Source organism: Erythrolamprus reginae, chromosome 2 (assembly GCF_031021105.1).
Source record: "Erythrolamprus reginae isolate rEryReg1 chromosome 2, rEryReg1.hap1, whole genome shotgun sequence".
NCBI classification, from domain to species: Eukaryota; Metazoa; Chordata; class Lepidosauria; order Squamata; family Dipsadidae; genus Erythrolamprus; species Erythrolamprus reginae.
In genome coordinates, this window is record NC_091951.1 from 126,660,287 (window position 1) to 126,678,466 (window position 18,180).

General features: G+C 38.9%; 1 protein-coding gene across 3 annotated transcripts in view; it reads left to right on the forward strand.

The window, feature by feature from the left end:
* Window positions 1-18,180, forward strand: part of ARHGEF37 (Rho guanine nucleotide exchange factor 37) — an 81,501-nt gene that overhangs the window by 45,163 nt on the left and 18,158 nt on the right. For all 3 annotated transcript variants that reach the window (XM_070739446.1, XM_070739444.1, XM_070739445.1), the window contains exons 6-11: window positions 1,887-2,017; window positions 7,651-7,755; window positions 13,106-13,216; window positions 14,007-14,336; window positions 14,591-14,722; window positions 17,763-17,958. In XM_070739446.1, coding sequence (XP_070595547.1) covers window positions 1,887-2,017; window positions 7,651-7,755; window positions 13,106-13,216; window positions 14,007-14,336; window positions 14,591-14,722; window positions 17,763-17,958 — 1,005 coding nt within the window. The remainder of the gene's footprint in view (window positions 1-1,886; window positions 2,018-7,650; window positions 7,756-13,105; window positions 13,217-14,006; window positions 14,337-14,590; window positions 14,723-17,762; window positions 17,959-18,180) is intronic.

The window sequence follows — 18,180 nt, forward strand, 5'->3', positions numbered from 1 at the left end:
GAGCCAGCCATTAATGAACGTAGCTTCAAAGCTGAACTAAAAGTAAAACTAAGTCCTCGGAGAGGGGCGGCATATAAATCCAATTAAAAAATAAAATAAATAAAGGATGGGAAACAGATCAGCTTTCAAGATGATAGAAGGTCATAATGTAGCAATCTGTAGGTTTGTCTTGTCAGATTTGTTTGCATAAACATAGCAGGGCCTCATCAGTACAGTAGACACATTAGACCAGTGTTTCCCAACCTTGGGAACTTGAAGATATTTGGACTTCAACTCCCAGAATTCCCAGCCAGCATTCGCTGGCTGGGGAATTCTGGGAGTTGAAGTCCAAATATCTTCAAGTTCCCAAGGTTGGGAAACACTGCATTAGACAATAGTTACCATCATTCTCAATCAGGGTGCTGTCCTGGAAATAATAGAAGTTATGATTCTGATAGAAGATAATATTTTTAGCTCAGGGTTAAACTTTGGGGCCCTTGGTGCTCTCTGACCTTGGTTGTTTTCTTGCAGACATTTCATTATCTGATAGGTAACATCTTTAAGTTTTAGACATCAGTGCTAGCATCAGTTTAGCACTGAGGATGTTACTTAGTTGGGTAATGAAATGTCAGCAAGAAAATAACCAAGCTTAGAGTGCATCAAGGGCCCCAAAGTTATGGTTCACTAAATTGGGGGGATTTCTAGGGAAGGAAAATCTGTTATATACTCTTCTTTAACTGAAGAGACAATAGCTACAAGGCAGCCCATAAAAGATCCTATATTTGATTGCTTTTTAAGCTTGTTGTTAATCAGTATATCCAGATGTATCAAAGTTAAGTATTTATAGAGTCATCCAGGTCATAGTTATCGCAAAGGTGCTTTTTCAAGAGACAACTGGACTTTCTGGTTTTTCTTTAAAGACATTTCGCTTCTCATCCAAGTAGCTCCTTCAGCTATGACTGAATGGTGGGGAATGGAAGGATTTATACTCCTAGTTAATGATAGTTTGCTGCATTAATGGACGTTTGGTTGAGACAAGGCCATCTGATGAGAAGGGCTGGGTTCGAACTCCAAAATGACAAATCCCTGAAATGTAACCGTGTCTGAAAATATTCTGCCACTTTTACTTTTAGATGCTGTTGCATTTTGGAGATTTTTCATTTTGCAGTTCATTTGCTTGCCATCCCAGCCCTACTCATTGTTCTGGCCTCAATCAAATATCTGATTTAGCAGCAAACTATCATTGCCAAGACAGTGATGGCGAACCTTTTTTTGCTCAGATGCCAAAAGAGAGCGAGTGTGCGCTATTGCACATGCGCCAGGGCCCACACCCATAATTCAATGCCTGGATACCCCCTGGAGACCCTCCGGAGGCTGGAGATGGCCGGTTTCCCAATTTTTGGTGGGATCAGTAGGCTCGTGTTTCACCCTCCCCGAGCTCCAAAGGCCCTCCTACATCCCCCCGGAGGATCTCTGGAAGCCAAAAACGCCCTCCCAGAGCCCCTGTGTGAGCTAAAAATTAGCTGGCCTGCACACACATGCAGGCTGGAGCTGAGCTAGGGCAACGGCTTGCATGCCAGCAGATACGGCTCCATGTGCCACCTGTAGCACCCATGCTATAGGTTCGCTATCACTGGCCTAGGAGTATAAATCCTTCCATTCCCCACCATCCAGTCAGAGCTGAAGAAGCTTCTTGGTTGAGAAGTGAAACATCTTCAAATAAAACCAGAAAGTCCAGTTGCCTCTTGGAAAAAGCACCTTTGGGATATCAAAGTTAAGTTTTCCCGTGGCATTTTTTTTCTTACATCTACTGAAGAATCGTTAAATATGCAGAAAAAAATTCCTCCTGCCTTATATAACTTGTTCTGTTACATTTCTCACCTTCTCCTCTTTTGGACTGAGAACAGCAGATAAATATAACAAGGCTGGGTATCTGACTCTGCGAGAACGTCTAGCCCGTATCAATACCCACTCCATTGCCAAGAAGACTGCGCGGTTGAGTCGCCTCTTCATGCATGAAGCTGGGATTGTGACCAAGGTAAATATATGTCGTTTTGCCATATGTCTTGGTATTGAATGCCCTGCAGTGGCCTGGAATGGCAAAGAAGAATGAAGAGAGGTTTATAAAGGTTGACTCAGCCTTCTGAGGTCAGTAAAATGATCCAGATTGTTGGGGATAATATGCTAACTCTGTAAACTGCTTAGAGAGGGTTGTAAATCACAAGAAGTGGCATATAAATCTTAAGTGCTATTGCTTTAAACAGTACAGTTATAGAGAATGAGTATTCTAGAAAATGTAGACTCCAGGACTCCTCACCTTGTCCACAGTTTCCATTCCATTCAACTGAATTCACCCCGATGCCCTCAAGATGCCCTCAAGATGCTCCATGGATAGCAGTAGATGATCACACTGCAGTCTTTAAGAGTTCATGTGCTTCATTTGAGGATCATGACACATTTTGGGAGGAGATCACATAACAACCTCTACTTGTGACCTGGCTGAGAATGATTCCTTCGCATGTAATGACAGGAGTAGTAATTTATGTAGTGCTGCAAGCATGCCGAGCATTTTCCACTGCTCATTACATTCCTAATTGAGATATCAGGCTTAGCACTAGTTCCTGTTTGTAGAAGATAAAGTATTATGGCCCTGCTTAAAATTAGCTTATCTCTGACAGCATTGGGAAGCTTGTTTGAAAATATCTGTTGGAGTAATATTCCTTAACTCTTAACTTAGCCACTTCAGTGCAGTGGAAAAAAATTCAAGAAGTGAAGCAAATTTAGTGAAATCAGCTTTTCCTACTGCAATGCATTTCCTTCAACCATCTCTCTCTGCATGGTAATTCTCCAACAGTTTGTCTCTTGTCTCTTCCAAGATCCAATAGAAGAGTTTATGCTTGCATTAGACTTTCTTGTTGATCCAGGAAAGATTTATCAGAAATAATATAATTTCTGGGAACTCCTATTCATTTGCAACGTAAATGTATAAGTATTGATAGATGCTAAAAAGCTTCTGATCTCCACCCCACCCCCCAATCTTCTTTTAACACCTTCTAATCTGGAGTCAGAGAAACTCTGTCTTCATTCGTAAAATATGATGTTTCCTTAAATGCAACAGGATGCTGTCAGGCATCTTGAAATCAATAAATATTTAAATGGCATGGAAATTTTAACATCGATGCCCATTGTTAGTACATGGTACATAACCTACTTTGGGGTTGCCATGTAGTAAACTAACAATGTTGGTCCATGAAAGTAAAGACTGTATCTTTAAGAACTTTGACTGGTTGGCTGTAGAGGGCGCTAGCACAGGTCCCTGTGGGGGGAGTTACTTTGAGATATCTTTGCTTGTGAGTCGTATTATTCTTTGCTGTGTGCGGTTTGCAATCTATTATTAATGTTGTTGTATATTTGTAAATAATAATATTGTTAATATTAAGTCTATGTCTTTAACTGGCTAGCCCACATTATCTACACCACTACAACAACTCTGCTGATTGTATGTCGAAGGTTTTGCACAGAGTTGCACCGAGACAGACTAACACCCATGATTTTTACACCAAGTCAGGAAAGAAAAGTCAGGGACTTTTCTAATAGGGAGATAAGCAAAATATTTCCTCTAACCATAAAAGTCATGCATCACATTTGTGTTTCCTGTCCTAGTCATAAGACCATATATCTCACTTGCATGACTTTCATAAGAGGGTCAAAATGATATAATAATAGTAATAATAATAATAATAATAATAATAATAATAATAATAATAATAATAATAATTATTATTATTATTATTATTATTATTATTATTATTATTTATTAGATTTGTATGCTGCCCCTCTCCGAAGACTCGGAGCGGCTCACAACAGTGATAAACAATGTGACAAATCCAATACTTTAAAATATCTAAAAACCCATATCATTAAAACCATACAACTCAGTAATACCATACATAAACTATATTAGCCTGGTGATACCTCAATTACCCCATGCCTGGTGACATAGGTGGGTCTTCAGTAACTTATGAAAGGCAAGGAGGGTGGGGGCGGTTCTAATCTCTGGGGGGAGTTGATTCCAGAGAAGGCTCTTCCCCTGGGGCCCTCCAGACAACATTGTTTAGTCAACGGACCCAGAGAAGGCCAACTCTGTGGGACCTTATCGGCCACTGAGATTCGTGCGGCAGAAGATGGTTCCATAGATATTCTGGTCCGATGCCATGTATGGCTTTATAGGTCATTATCAACACTTTGAATTGTGACCGGAAACTAATTGGCAGCCAATGTAGGCCACGGAGTGTTGACGAGACGTGGGCGAATCTAAGAAGCCCCACAATTGCTCTCGCAGCCGCATCCTGCATGATCTGAAGTTTACGAACACATGAGGTAGCCCCACGTAGAGAGCGTTGCAGTAGTCGAACCTCGAGGTGATGAGGGCATGAGGGCATGAGTAATGATTCCCTGGCCAAATAGGGTCGCAACTGGTGCACCAGGTGGACCTGTGCAAACACCCTCCTCGCCACAGCCGAAAGATGGTGCTCTAATGTTAGCTGTGGATCAAGGAGGACTCCCAAGTTGCGAATCCTCTCCAAGGGGGTCAGTGATTCCCTCCCCAGGGTAATGGATGGACAGATGGAATTGTCCTTGGGAGGCAAAACCCACAGCCACTCTGTCTTGTCAGGGTTGAGTTTGAACCCGTTGACACCCATCCAGACCCTAACAGCCTCCAGGCACTGGCACATCACTTCCACTGCTTCACCGACTGGACACAGTGTGGAGATGTATAACTGGGTATCATCAGCATATTGATGGCACCTCACCCCATGCCCTTGGTGATCTCACCCAGTGGTTTCATGTAGATGTTAAATAGTAAGGGGGAGAGGACTGACCCCTGAGGCACCCCACAAGGGAGAGCCCTCGGGGTTGACCTCTGACCCCCCACTAACACTGACTGTGATTGGCCGGAGAGGTAGGAGGAGAACCACTGTAAAACAATGCCTCCCACTCCCAACCCCTCCAGCTGGCACAGAAGGATACCATGGTCGATGGTATTGAAAACCGCTGAGAGGTCAAGAAGACCAGGACAGAGGATAAACCCCTGTCCTGGGCCTGCCAGAGATCATCCATCAGCATGACCAAAGCAGTAGCTGGGCCTGAATCCTGACTGTTGAGTGCCTAGATAATCGGCTTCTTCCAAGGACCACTTGAGCGACACCACCTTCTTGACAACCTTCCCCATAAAGGGAAGGTTGGAGTCTAGACGATAGTTGTTAAGTATGGCTGGGTCCAGGGAAGGCTTCTTGAGGAGGGGGTGCACAAGTGTCTCCTTGTAGGGAGCCAGAAAGGACCCCCTCCTCAAAGAAGCATTGACAATCTCCTGGACCCAGCTCTGTGTCACCTCTCTGCTGGCCGAAACCAGCCAAGAGAGACACAGATCCAGTTAACAGGTGGCGGAACTCACAGCTACAATGACCTTGTCCACTTCATCAGGTGTTACCAGGTCAAACTCCTCCCAGACAGATGGGACAAGGACAGACCCTAGTCACCTTGACTGACTCATTGTCAGTCAACACTGCTATCCAATCGGAGTCAAGATCCATCCAGATCCGAGTGAGTTTATCAGCAAAAAATGTATTAAAATCCTCGGCACTGCTCTGCAAGGGCTCCCCAACTCCCCCCTGGTTAAGAAGGGAGCAGGTCACCTTAAACAGAGCGGCCGGGCGAGATTCCACTGATGCAATCAAGGCGGCATGGTATGTGCATCTTGCCGCCTTGAGGGCCACTTTGTAAGTATTAATATGAGCTCTTACAAGTGTTTGATCGGACTCGGATTTACTTTTCCTCCCCTGCTTCTCTAGAAGTCTCTTCTGGTGTTTCAACTCCTGGAGTTCTTTGGTGAACCAAGGAGCTCTCTGGGGTCTAGTGCCACAGAGAGGTCACAACGGCGCAATCTGGTCAAGAGCCTCCGTCGCAGCCCTGTTCCAGGCCATGGCAAGAGACTCTGCCGAACTGTGAATGAGTGAATCTGGTAGACCCCCAAGCACCCTCTGAAAGACCTCTGGGTCCATCAGGTGTCTGGGGCAGAACCACCTAATTGTTCTGCTGCCCTTACTGATGGGTTAGTCTGAGGCCAACTGCCCCCAAAGCAAAGCTTGTATTGTTTTGGGAACAATAAAGAGAGACCTCCTTTTCAAGCAGCCAGCCTCTGTTAAGCTTCAAAAAGGGGCTATTGTTTTTGCAACTATTATTGCTTCTCAGCTTGCCAACAAACTATCGGGGAAGAGGAGTGGGAGATGGGATGTAGGTTCCAGACATCAAGAAAACAAGGCTTGAGAACCAAGGACACTTTGGCAGATGTTTACCAGAGCCAAAAGATTTTCTCATAACAATACCATGAGATTCAATGGACAATGAGACTTGGTCTAATAGGGGGAGGGAGAATTTAAATTTTAACCATGTGAGTTTGTGCAGGGAAGTACCAGTAGTTAGATTTCGTTTTGTCTTCATCTTTGCCGAAGTGATGTACTCAATAAAGTTTTGCATGAATAGATTTGATCATCTCGCCTGTGTTTGCTTTGGTTGGATTCATCAGTTGGAACGTTGATATCCTCAGTGTGTTGATTTTAGGGATGCTTGTCCTTCCCCAGGGAGACTGCTTATCTTATTTATTTATTTATTTTGTCCAATACACAATGAGGGTTTTAGTGGATATATATACAGTGTTCCCTCGATTTTCGCGGGTTCGAACTTCGCGAAAAGTCTATACCACGGTTTTTCAAAAATATTAATTAAAAAATACTTTGTGGTTTTTTTCCCTATACCACAGTTTTTCCCGCCCGATGACATCATATGTCATCACCAAACTTTCGTCCACTTTAATAAATATTTTTTTTAATAAACTTTAATAAAAAAACATGGTGAGTAATAATCTAAATGCTTGCTAAGGAAATGGGAAATTGCAATTTAGGGGTTTAAAGTGTTAAGGGAAGGCTTGTGATACTTTTCATAGCCAAAAATAGTGTATTTACTTCTGCATCTCTACTTCACGGAAATTCAACTTTCGCGGGCAGTCTCGGAATGCATCCCCCGCAAAAATTGAGGGAACACTGTATACACACACACACACACACACACACACAGTAAAATACATGATGAAGGTTATAGAGGAGATACTCATAGTAAAATATATCTAAGAAAGAATAGAAAAGAAGATATAGTAATAGAACATATCAATGAAAGAATAGAAGAAGAGATATAGGAATAGAAGAAAGGTATAGGAGATATAGGAGAGCAATAGGACAGGGGACGAAAGGCACTCTAGTGCACTTGTACTCGCCCCTTACTGACCTCTTAGGAATCTGGATAGGTGAACCGTAGATAATCTAAGGGTAAATTGTTGGGGGTTTGGGGATGACACTATGGAGTCCGGTTATGAGTTCCACGCTTCAACAACTTGGTTACTGAAGTCATATTTTTTACAGTCAAGTTTGGAGCTTCTCCTTTCTCAACTCAGAAGAAAGAAACCGAGGAAAATTCTCCCAACAGTATGATTGACATTCACAGAAGAAGTCTGTATTCACTAGTGACATTCTATTTTCTTTTGCATCATTGCTCAGTACTGATCTTTTACTACCTGCAAGTTGTCTTCTGATAAAATGTAATTTCTTTGATCTTTAGACAGAGGATAAAGAGTTTGATAAACTGGAAGAAAAGTTTCAGTCATTGGCATCAGCTATAATTGATCTGAAAGAGAATGTGGCCTGCTTTCTGGACAACACTGAGGTAAAATGTTTGTATTTAATGTTCAACCAGATCATGGAATTAGAGCACAATGTAGAAACCTGACTAGAGGTATCTTTTTGTGAGTGACAATCCACCATTTTAGAAACATAGAAGACGTATGGCAGAAAAAGACCTCATGGTCCATCTAGTCGGCCCTTATACTATTTCCTGTATTTTATCTTAGGATGGATATGTGTTTATCCCAGGCATGTTTAAATTCAGTTACTGTGGATTTACCAACCACGTCTGCTGGAAGTTTGTTCCAAGGATCTACTACTCTTTCAGTAAAATAGTATTTTCTCATGTTGCCTTTGATCATTCCCCCAACTAACTTCAGATTGTGTCCCCTTGTTCTTGTGTTCACTTTCCTATTAAAAACACTTCCCTCCTGAACCTTATTTAACCCTTTAACATATTTAAATGTTTCGATCATGTCCCCCCTTTTCCTTCTGTCCTCCAGACTATACAGATTGAGTTCATTAAGTCTTTCCTGATACGTTTTATGCTTAAGACCTTCCACCATTCTTGTAGCCCGTCTTTGGACCCGTTCAATTTTGTCAATATCTTTTTGTAGGTGAGGTCTCCAGAACTGAACACAGTACTCCAAATGTGGTCTCACCAGCGCTCTATATAAGGGGATCACAATCTCCCTCTTCCTGCTTGTTATACCTCTAGCTATGCAGCCAAGCATCCTACTTGCTTTTCCTACTGCCCGACCACACTGCTCACCCATTTTGAGACTATCAGTAATCACTACCCCTAAATCCTTCTCTTCTGAAGTTTTTGCTAACACAGAACTGCCAATGCAATACTCAGATTGAGGATTCCTTTTCCCCAAGTGCATTATTTTACATTTTCTCTATTAAAGTTTCTGGGATTGATTTGAGTCATCACTGGAGAGAAGTCCACAGTATTAGGTTTTGAAGCTGATAGTAAGAATATAGTTACCTTAATTCAATATGTCTATTTTTGCAAGATGGAAAGCTGCTAAATTTATTTATGAATTTCTGTGCAGAAGATGTGGTAAGACAAGTACTTGCCCAACCAGAATGTATCTGCTAAATTTTTACTCTTGCTTGAACTTCAGACAGTACAGTAATTACACTGATGTATATTTAACACTTGTCTTGGAAATAATCTATATGGTTTCCCACTTATATACATGTATTCTTTTTCCATCAATACATTCCGAATGTGTGGGTTGGGATATCCATTCATGAAGGAGCAGCTCAAAATGCAAACATAGAAACATAAAAGATTGATGGCAGAAAAAGACCTCATGGTCAATCTAGTTTGTCCTTATACTATTTCCTGTATTTTATCTTAGGATGGATATATGTTTATCCCAGGATGTTTAAATTAAGTTACTGTGGATTTACCAACCACGTCTGCTGGAAGTTTGTTCCAAGCATCTACTACTCATTCAGTAAAATAATATTTTCTCAGGTTACTTCTAATCTTTCCCCCAACTAACCTCAGATTGTGCCCCCTTGTTCTTGTGTTCACTTTCCTATTAAAAACATTTCCTGAACCTTATTTAACCCTTTCATATATTTAAATGTTCCGATCATGTCCCCCCTTTCCCTTTTGTCCTCCAGACTATACACATTGAGTTCATTACGTCTTTCCTGAAAGGTTTTCCTGTCTTAATTAATAATAAATTAATAAATTATTAATAAATTAATTATAAATTAATAAATTATTAATAAATTAATTATAAATAAATAAATAATTATAAATTAATTATAAATCATTATTTTTATTATTATTATTATTATTATTATTATTATTATTATTATTATTATTATTATTATTAATGAGGGGACCCCAGTCTGAACGTAGCAAAACTTTGTTTAAAGTTAATGGACTTTAAGCGGGCTCACAACCAAGCTTTCATGATTCCCAGCTGCAAATAATATGAGGTTCAGAAAACCGAGTAACCTTATCCTTCTGTCACCTGTTACTATCATTCCTGTTTCTTCAGGGGATTGACCTTGAAGAACTTGGAAAGAGGGTAGTAGGCAAAAAAGAAGGAACAGTAGTTAAGTTGAGGATTTCAGTGAACATTTGGAAGGAAAATATCAGGGATTTTATAAAATGTTTGAACAGAACCCTGGAAGCATGTCAATATGTGGTAATGCAAGTAGAAAGATTTATATGCATGCATGATTACATACATACATACATACATACATACATACATACATACACATGCATACATACATGCATACATACATATAAAATATAGAGACCTTCAATACAGAAAATTATGAAACCTTCAATACACAGAATTATGAGAATAGATGTGTATCAAAAGTTAGCTAAAACAGACAAGTAGCCCCACACTAAAAAGACCACCCCTCTTTTATGCAGTATAATAAGAAAAGCAAGTGAAAGAGGAAGGGTGGGGGAAATCCTTTGGGATTGGGTGGCATAGAAGTGGAATAAAACAAACAAACAAACAAAATAAATAAATAAACCCAACACATCCTTCCAGAAGGGATGCATAATATTTTCCGGGCTGATAGCCATGGTTAGCCAAGAGCTGCATTCCGAAAAATATTGAGTGGTACCAGAACAAAAGCTAAATTTGATGTCACTTACATGTAATTAAATATAAGTAACATGATTACTTTTCAATGATGTATTTAATTACTGCTTCAATCTGTCACATTAAAAAGTTAGTGCTATGCCAAATATTCCCCCTGCTTTAAAATTATTATTTTGTGAAGGGGATATAGAAGAAGAGCAAATAGAACTGGGATAAGGGGAGATGTGGCTTGATTTTGTTGGTACATTTTTTCCCTTCTTTTTTCTTCTTTCTTTCTTTTAAAAACCTTTAATAGCCCTCCTTTCTGTGTTTCAGTATTTTTATAATGCTATGATCATTTAATCATTATAAGTAGAAGATAGATGGGGAGCCCTTACATTACTTTAGATCTAATTGTGAGCATTTTAAATGAAAACTTATAAACCATGTTCATATGACTTCTAATTCACCTTCTTCTTTCACAAGAAATAATGACTTCAACAAATGACTGGCCTAGCATTATTGTGAAATTTCAGTTTATCAGACGTAAGTTTATTTAGGCCACTACCTTTCTCTCCTCCTTCTCTCACTAGGTCTCAGGTCCCAGCCAGGAGCAGTTTTTCTGGCCTCTGTGATCTGAAAGTGTGATTTAAAATGGCTTTTCCCTCCTTTTTATCCTTCCCAGTCTAGTCCTGCCCCAGCCTAATCTGTGAGTGGTCTGTGCTTGAACTCAAACTGCCAATAAAATTGTCCCTTTCTTGCCTTTCTCCTTCTTCCCAGCCAGTAATATTAGCCCAAGCTCTTTGAATTCAAGAAATAGAAAATGTCTTAAAAAGCACTACCTTTCTCATGGGATAAACTGAAATTTCACAATAATGTAAAAAAAAAATATTCAAGGGATCAAACTCTGCTGTGATTTGGTCTATTGACATGTTGAAGTTTATTGTATAATACATTGACAAAAATATGATCTTTTATTCTGCTTGTCTGATCACACAAATTACTTTAATCAGTCTGATGCTGTACCTTCCAATTTACTGGACGTTTGTGAATAACAGTCACTCTCTTTCCACATGGTCCATTAAAATAAGATTTCTCTATTTAGAAACCTGTTTGGAATTGCAATTTGATACCAACACAACACACAAGATTTTCAGCAATACGTGCAGTCTTAATATATCTTGTCACTTTTTCTTTCCTACAATGCAATCATAAAAAGACAAATTCCAGTCAAGTTCAGGTTTCGATTCCCAAAGAGCCCAGACAGCTTTCTCAATAGAGACCACAAATAAGAGATTACAACATTAGCCTTTTCTTGCTTTCTCTACAGTAATTCAGGGAGATTCTTGGAGGATCACTGCTAACACATTTCCGCCATGAATTTGAGGATTTCCCTTTTAAAATGGAAGAATATTCTTGTCAATTGCAATGTCCTGTCAAAACCACTTCATTGTAGACTAAGGCGACTTTGTAAAAAAACCAAACTATAGTGAATTTAGAGAAAGAGAAATTACCAGCTGGTTGGTAAGATGTAACACTACTTCCCTAAAAGACAGTGAGAATTCATTCTGAATAATCACAAAATTATCGGAACCTTAAGATACAAAAGGGCTTACGCAATGCAAGGATAGTTAACACTTGGTCATAATTGCTGTGCCTCTAATACAAGGCTGTAAGTTCAATTAATTCTTCAAATTGTAAAGTGGACTGGAGTGGACTTTAATATAATCTATGCCTTTTGCACAAATAGTGGGTTTTAGTAGCAGCAGCGCATATGTGAATTAACTTTAGAACTGATTCCTTGTTTGATGCTTGCTGTTAATTTTAATTTTAATTTTAATTTTAATTTTAATTTTAATTTTAATTTTAATTTTAATTTTAATTTTAATTTTAATTTTAATTTTAATTTTAATTTTAATTTTAATTTTAATTTTAATTTTAATTTTAATTTTAATTTTAATTTTAATTTTAATTTTAATTTTAATTTTAATTTTAATTTTAATTTTAATTTTAATTTTAATTTTAATTTTAATTTTAATTTTAATTTTAATTTTAATTTTAATTTTAATTTTAATTTTAATTTTAATTTTAATTTTAATTTTAATTTTAATTTTAATTTTAATTTTAATTTTAATTTTAATTTTAATTTTAATTTTAATTTTAATTTTAATTTTAATTTTAATTTTAATTTTAATTTTAATTTTAATTTTAATTTTAATTTTAATTTTAATTTTAATTTTAATTTTAATTTTAATTTTTTTTTTTAATATATTTTTTATTTATTTTTTTTATTTTTATTTATTAGATTTGTATGCCGCCCTTCTCCGAAGACTCAGGGTGGCTCACAGAATACAAAAATAACACAAGAACAAATATAATTAATTAAAAATTACTACTAAAATCCCATATATAATAAAATCAGCCAATTCATTCACAACCACACATTACATCTCGTAAACAGAGGAAGAGGCTTGATCTAATTGTCCCAAGTATACATAGTGAAATGGCATAGAAAATGGTGACAGAGGCAGATCTTTACAGCACCACAGTTTTGAGAGGAGAGCCATGTACCAATGATAAATCATTTTATAAAAATTCTTTAAAATTAAAATTCAATGTAGTTTTCGAGCCTTTCTTCCACATATCCCTCCTTTATAATCTAACTGTATACTATTTCCATAACTCATGCATGTTTAATCTGAATAATATTGCTTTTCGATAAATTATAATGGAATTGTAGAGACTGATTTAGCATGTATCACTATGTTCCTGATAAAAATCATGCTTTTAGGCTATCAGATTAATTTCTTTATCTTTTAGATGTTCCTTAGTTTCAAGCCACATGAGGATGAATTGGATACAGAAACATACATTACACAACCGTATTGTTCCCTTGCAAAAAAGCTTCACAGCACCATCTTTCCTGTCTATGTGAGTATCATTTCATTTCTAGTTTGCCAAATTTGGGAAGAGGGAAGGATCAGATTGATTGATTGCCTTCTCACATTTTCAGGCAAACTGGGATTTTGGGAGTTGTCATGTCAGCATAACTGAAGATGATAATGATGATGATACAGGGCTTTTTCAAAGGAAAAACCTTCATATTACCTAATGAGCCAATTTCTGAGAAATGGAACATAATGTGATTATGTTCCAAAATTTCAAAGCAAGTTCTTTGAGATTGTTCTAGATAAGTGATGGTGAACCTATGTCAGACGGTATGCGAGGCGTTGCCCTCCAGGGCACATGCAAGTACTGGCCAGCTGATTTTTGGCCTTGGGGAAGGCTGTTTCACCCTCCCTGAAGCCTCCAGATTGTGAAAAACAGCACAACAGGCAAAACGGAAGTCTGTTTTTCCAAACTTCCGGTTTGGCCGTTTTTTCACCGTCCCAGCCTTTAGGGAGGCCTGTGTGCATGCACGGGGGGGAAGAGGTTGTGTGCATGCGCAGGGGGCAGCATAGGGGATGAACATGTTTGGAGATGGAGGGGAAGAGTGTGAGTATGTGCCTGCATGCTAGTGTGCGCCCACACCCGCTTTGGACATGCAAACCAAAAAAGGTTTGCCATCGCTGTTCTAGATTATCTAAGATTTCTCTAAATATTAGGCACATAGCAAGGATAAGGATCAGAGACCCTCAGCCCAAAGGCTTCTGGTCTTCCACTTTGGAATAGAGCAAAGGAGGTCAAGATTTGAGAAATGACTGCACCTCTTCCTTTACAGAAGCAGAGGCTGGAGCACCTGGTATATAAGCCGCTGTGTAACCTGTCAGAGACTCTGAGGGGACCCCAGAAGCTGATCAAGAAGCGACTGGATAAACTGCTTGACTATGAGGAATACGAGGAGAAGAGGAACCAGACGGGCAGTGTGACCTATGAGGAGGAGGCTATGATGAATACCTATCTTGGAATTAACTCCTTGCTTCTATCTGAGCTCCCTACATTCAACCAGGTAGCCCTGAAGTGGCTGGCCTGCATCCTGTGTTCTTTCGTTACTCTTCAGAGGGATGTGGCCAAACAAGTCCTCCAAGAAGCAGAAGGGGAGATTGTCCAGGTAAGAGGCGATTTCTATTTGATTGTTTCCCCCTGCATACAACCAACAGGCAAATCCTTGAAGGGGGGAGGGGGAGCTGTAGCATTTCCTTGTAAACACAGAAATCACAGTCCGTATCCTAAAAATATTTTTGTGCTGCTGTACAACCTGTTATGGGTGGTATAAAAAGCAGGAGACTCACTACAAAGTTTAAGTCATACATTTTACAACACATACTCTTTTTCAGTCATTTCATTCTAGGCTTACTCTTACAGCTGCCCCATAGACATCTCTCTGCAACTGAATTTTGGAAAATGGTAACGGATACTTTAAAACACGCTGAAGATCAGCTGTACTTTCTCCAGAAGAAGTTTGATATTGTTTTGCAAACAAGCCCCGTTGTGCAGGTATGATGCTACAGGAAAACCAAGAGGGGGGTGTTTACTTGTGCACAATTTCCTCAGTTGACTAGTTAACTCATAAACATCTGGCATGAGCGTGGAAGAAGAACATGCTAATTCCAGGTGAATTCCAAGTCTAATCCAGTGATATTATGTGATGTTTTGATCGTTGTATTGTCTTGTGCAGAGCGGTCAAACTTGATTATATTGAGAGCCGCATCAGGGTTGTGTTTGACCTGAGGCGGCAAGGTGGGTGTGGCTAGGATAGGTGGTCAGCTTGATGTCACTCATGTCAAGGATGCCTCTAGTGGCCTGAGTGCTCTGCCAGTGAAAGCGGGCTCTGTTTTTGGCAGCCCTCTGCCAGTGAAAATTGGTTATGCCACACGTGCCTCCTGGGCCTCATTTTCAGCCTGCTGCCAGTGAAAATTGAGCTCTATTTTTGCTAGCAGAGGGCTGCAGGAAGCTGTTGTTGTCAAAAACGGGGCCTGGGAAGGCTTCATGCTTCTACGGGCAGGCCATCCGGCCCTGGTGCTTTATTGTTTTTTTTATTTTTAATTGCTTCTTTTAATTCCGTGTCAGTGATCGGTTTATTTATTATGTTGACCATTTCTTGTGGAACTTTAGGTAGTTTGGCCTGTTCTAAAATTTCTTGCATTTTTAGCTCTTGAGTGTTATTTTGTGTAATATCAGTATACTCGTAAAGTTTACTGTAGAAATCGCCAGCAATCTTTTTCTTCCTTTCCAGGTCGTGACATAGTTCCCCATTTTTGTTTTTAAGACAATTTATTAGTTTCTTTTCTTTTTGCTTTCTGAGTTTATTGGCTAACCATTTGCTAGGTTTATTGGCATTTTCAAAATTATATTGGTTAGTTCTTTTAATTTGTTGTGCCAAATTTTGTTGATCTATTAGATTTAGTTGATGTTTGATTTGTAGCATGTTTTGTTTAATTTCTTTTTTTTGGGGAAATTTCTGGAATTCTTCTTCTAAGGCCCTATAATCTTCCTCTAATTTAGCCGATTTCTGCTTTTTTAGCTTAAATTCTTTGGCCATATATGAAATCGCTATCCCTCTGATAACAGCTTTGGCTGTGTCCCAAACATTTTGAAGATTTGTATGATCTTTGGGGTTTTCTTGAAAGAAATAGTTCATTTCAGTTTGAAATTTTACCTTAAACTCTTCCTGAGTTAATATGGATTTTTGAAGAGACCGTCTGCAACACTGTTTAGATCCTTTCCAAATTACTTTGAGTGCATTATGGTCTGAGATGTAACTGGAATCGATCTCTGTCGAATAAATTTTGGTATTAATTTCTGTTGTTACCCAAACCATATCTAATCTTGACCAAGATTGGTGCCTATCGGAATAGAAGGTATATTTTTTAAGATTGGGGTTTCTATCTCTCCAACTGTCTTTCAATTTTAGTTCTTTAATTAATTCAAAGAAAGCTTTCGGTAATGTTCTTTTCTTTTGTTTGGTCATCTTGTCATTTTTATAATCCAGTTCGGGGTTAATTATACCGTTAAAATCTCCTACTAGACAAATATTGTCTGTGGAGTGCTCTTTAATTATATTTAACAGTCTTTTATAAAATCTTTCTTGGCCTTCATTCGGAGCGTAGATATTAATTAGTGTTATTGTATCTCGTTCTATATTTAATTCTAAGATTAAAATTCTGCCCTCCCTATCTTTGTATTTCAATTTAGCTTGGATGCCCTCTGCCAGTGAAAATTGGTTATGCCACACGTGCCTCCTGGGCCTCATTTTCAGCCTGCTGCCAGTGAAAATTGAGCTCTATTTTTGCTAGCAGAGGGCTGCAGGAAGCTGTTGTTGTCAAAAACGGGGCCTGGGAAGGCTTCATGTGGCCCTCCCAAGTATCGTTTTCACTGGCAGAGGTACCGTGGGCCAGTCCTTCACTGTTTCCAGGGCAGCCCTGTGGGCCAGACCTAAGCATCCCATGGACTGCATCCAGCCTGCAGGCCTTTAGTTTGACACCCTTGGTCTTGTGTATAAACTTGGAGTTTGAGTGTGAGGGAAGTGAATAATTCAAAGGCTTGCTTGCTTGTCTTTAAAGACTTTGCTTTATCCTTTTGTGAAGTACTCAAGAAGGGTCCCAGTTTATAATGTCACATTTTTCATTAAGTCCCTCTGATATCTTTACTAAACAACTATTTGTGCATTGTATGCATTTTAGGAGAAAAGTGTACAAACTCTTTTAAGATCTTTTTTTGAATCATTGACCCATATCTGCCGTAATGTATAGAGATGTTATCTCTGCAGCGATGATGGTTTTATTATAAATTGTAGGCCAATGGATGGTTTTGTAATGACTTCTGACTAAACAAATTTAGTTACTAGTAATCCGAAAAATAATCTCAGGGTCAGTAAAAGCATTAGGAAGGATAAAGCAGATAATCTTAGTCGGTTGATTTCGCAGTACCAGTACATGACTTGCCATTAAAGAAATTACTGGCCATATTGCTTAAACTTTATAGTTTGAAAATTGTACACATAAAATATCTGGTCAGGTTCTAGATATTTTGTCCCCAGCAATGGAAGGGTAGCAAGCAGACAATTATTATGCTTTGCATTTTTTAAAATTTAATTTAATGTTTTATTAGCCTACTGACAATTTTCAGAGTAGTTGACCTTAGTTCAATATGATTATTTGAAAGGCTGTAGCATTAAGATTCAGCAGCAGCTGTCTCAAGCAAATGTATTGCTTTTGGCCCTGTAGAAGAAATAGAAATGGTAGTACTAGAAGCAGAGGAAAATAATTTTCCCTCTCCTTTCCCCAGTGCCTAATTTCTTGCAGTCCTACTCTGCCTCATTTGCAGAATTGCCCTATTTTCTCTGTTTTCTGAAACTTAGCGTGCAAAATACGTTTGACTTTCAGGATTTGTCACACCTTGTCCTAGGATATTTCTGGTTAGATGCATTAGCGCCTTGTTTGACTATGATTCATGCATAAGTGCATAAAACACAGCAGCATATTTCGTCCGCAGGGGATATGTTTCTGACTCATTTCTCTTTCTACCTTCTCAATAGCCTCTTAGCTCTGCAGAAGAGAAGAAGGTGCTTATGCTTCTGAACAAACATGGCCCAGATAAGTTGTACCAAGTGATAAGCGACGCCAGTGGCAGCAAAGACATGGACTTGACTCTACAGAGGGGGCAGATAGTGGCTTTTTTGCATGGCATGGACTCCAAGGGTAACACGAACCGATGGCTGGTTGATTCAGGAGGTATTGTTTGTGTTGCAACAACCCATAACCCTTTTCTTTGTACTGATAATAGAGAAGGCTTTTAGTTCAGTGTTGAAATGAGGGAACCTTGGTGCCCCCTGAGCTTGGTGTTTCCTTGGAAACGTTTCATTACCTAAAGTAGGTAATCATCATCAGTGCTGATGATGATTACCTAGTTTGTGTAATGAAGCCTCTGCAAAAAAAATACAATCAAGTTCAGGG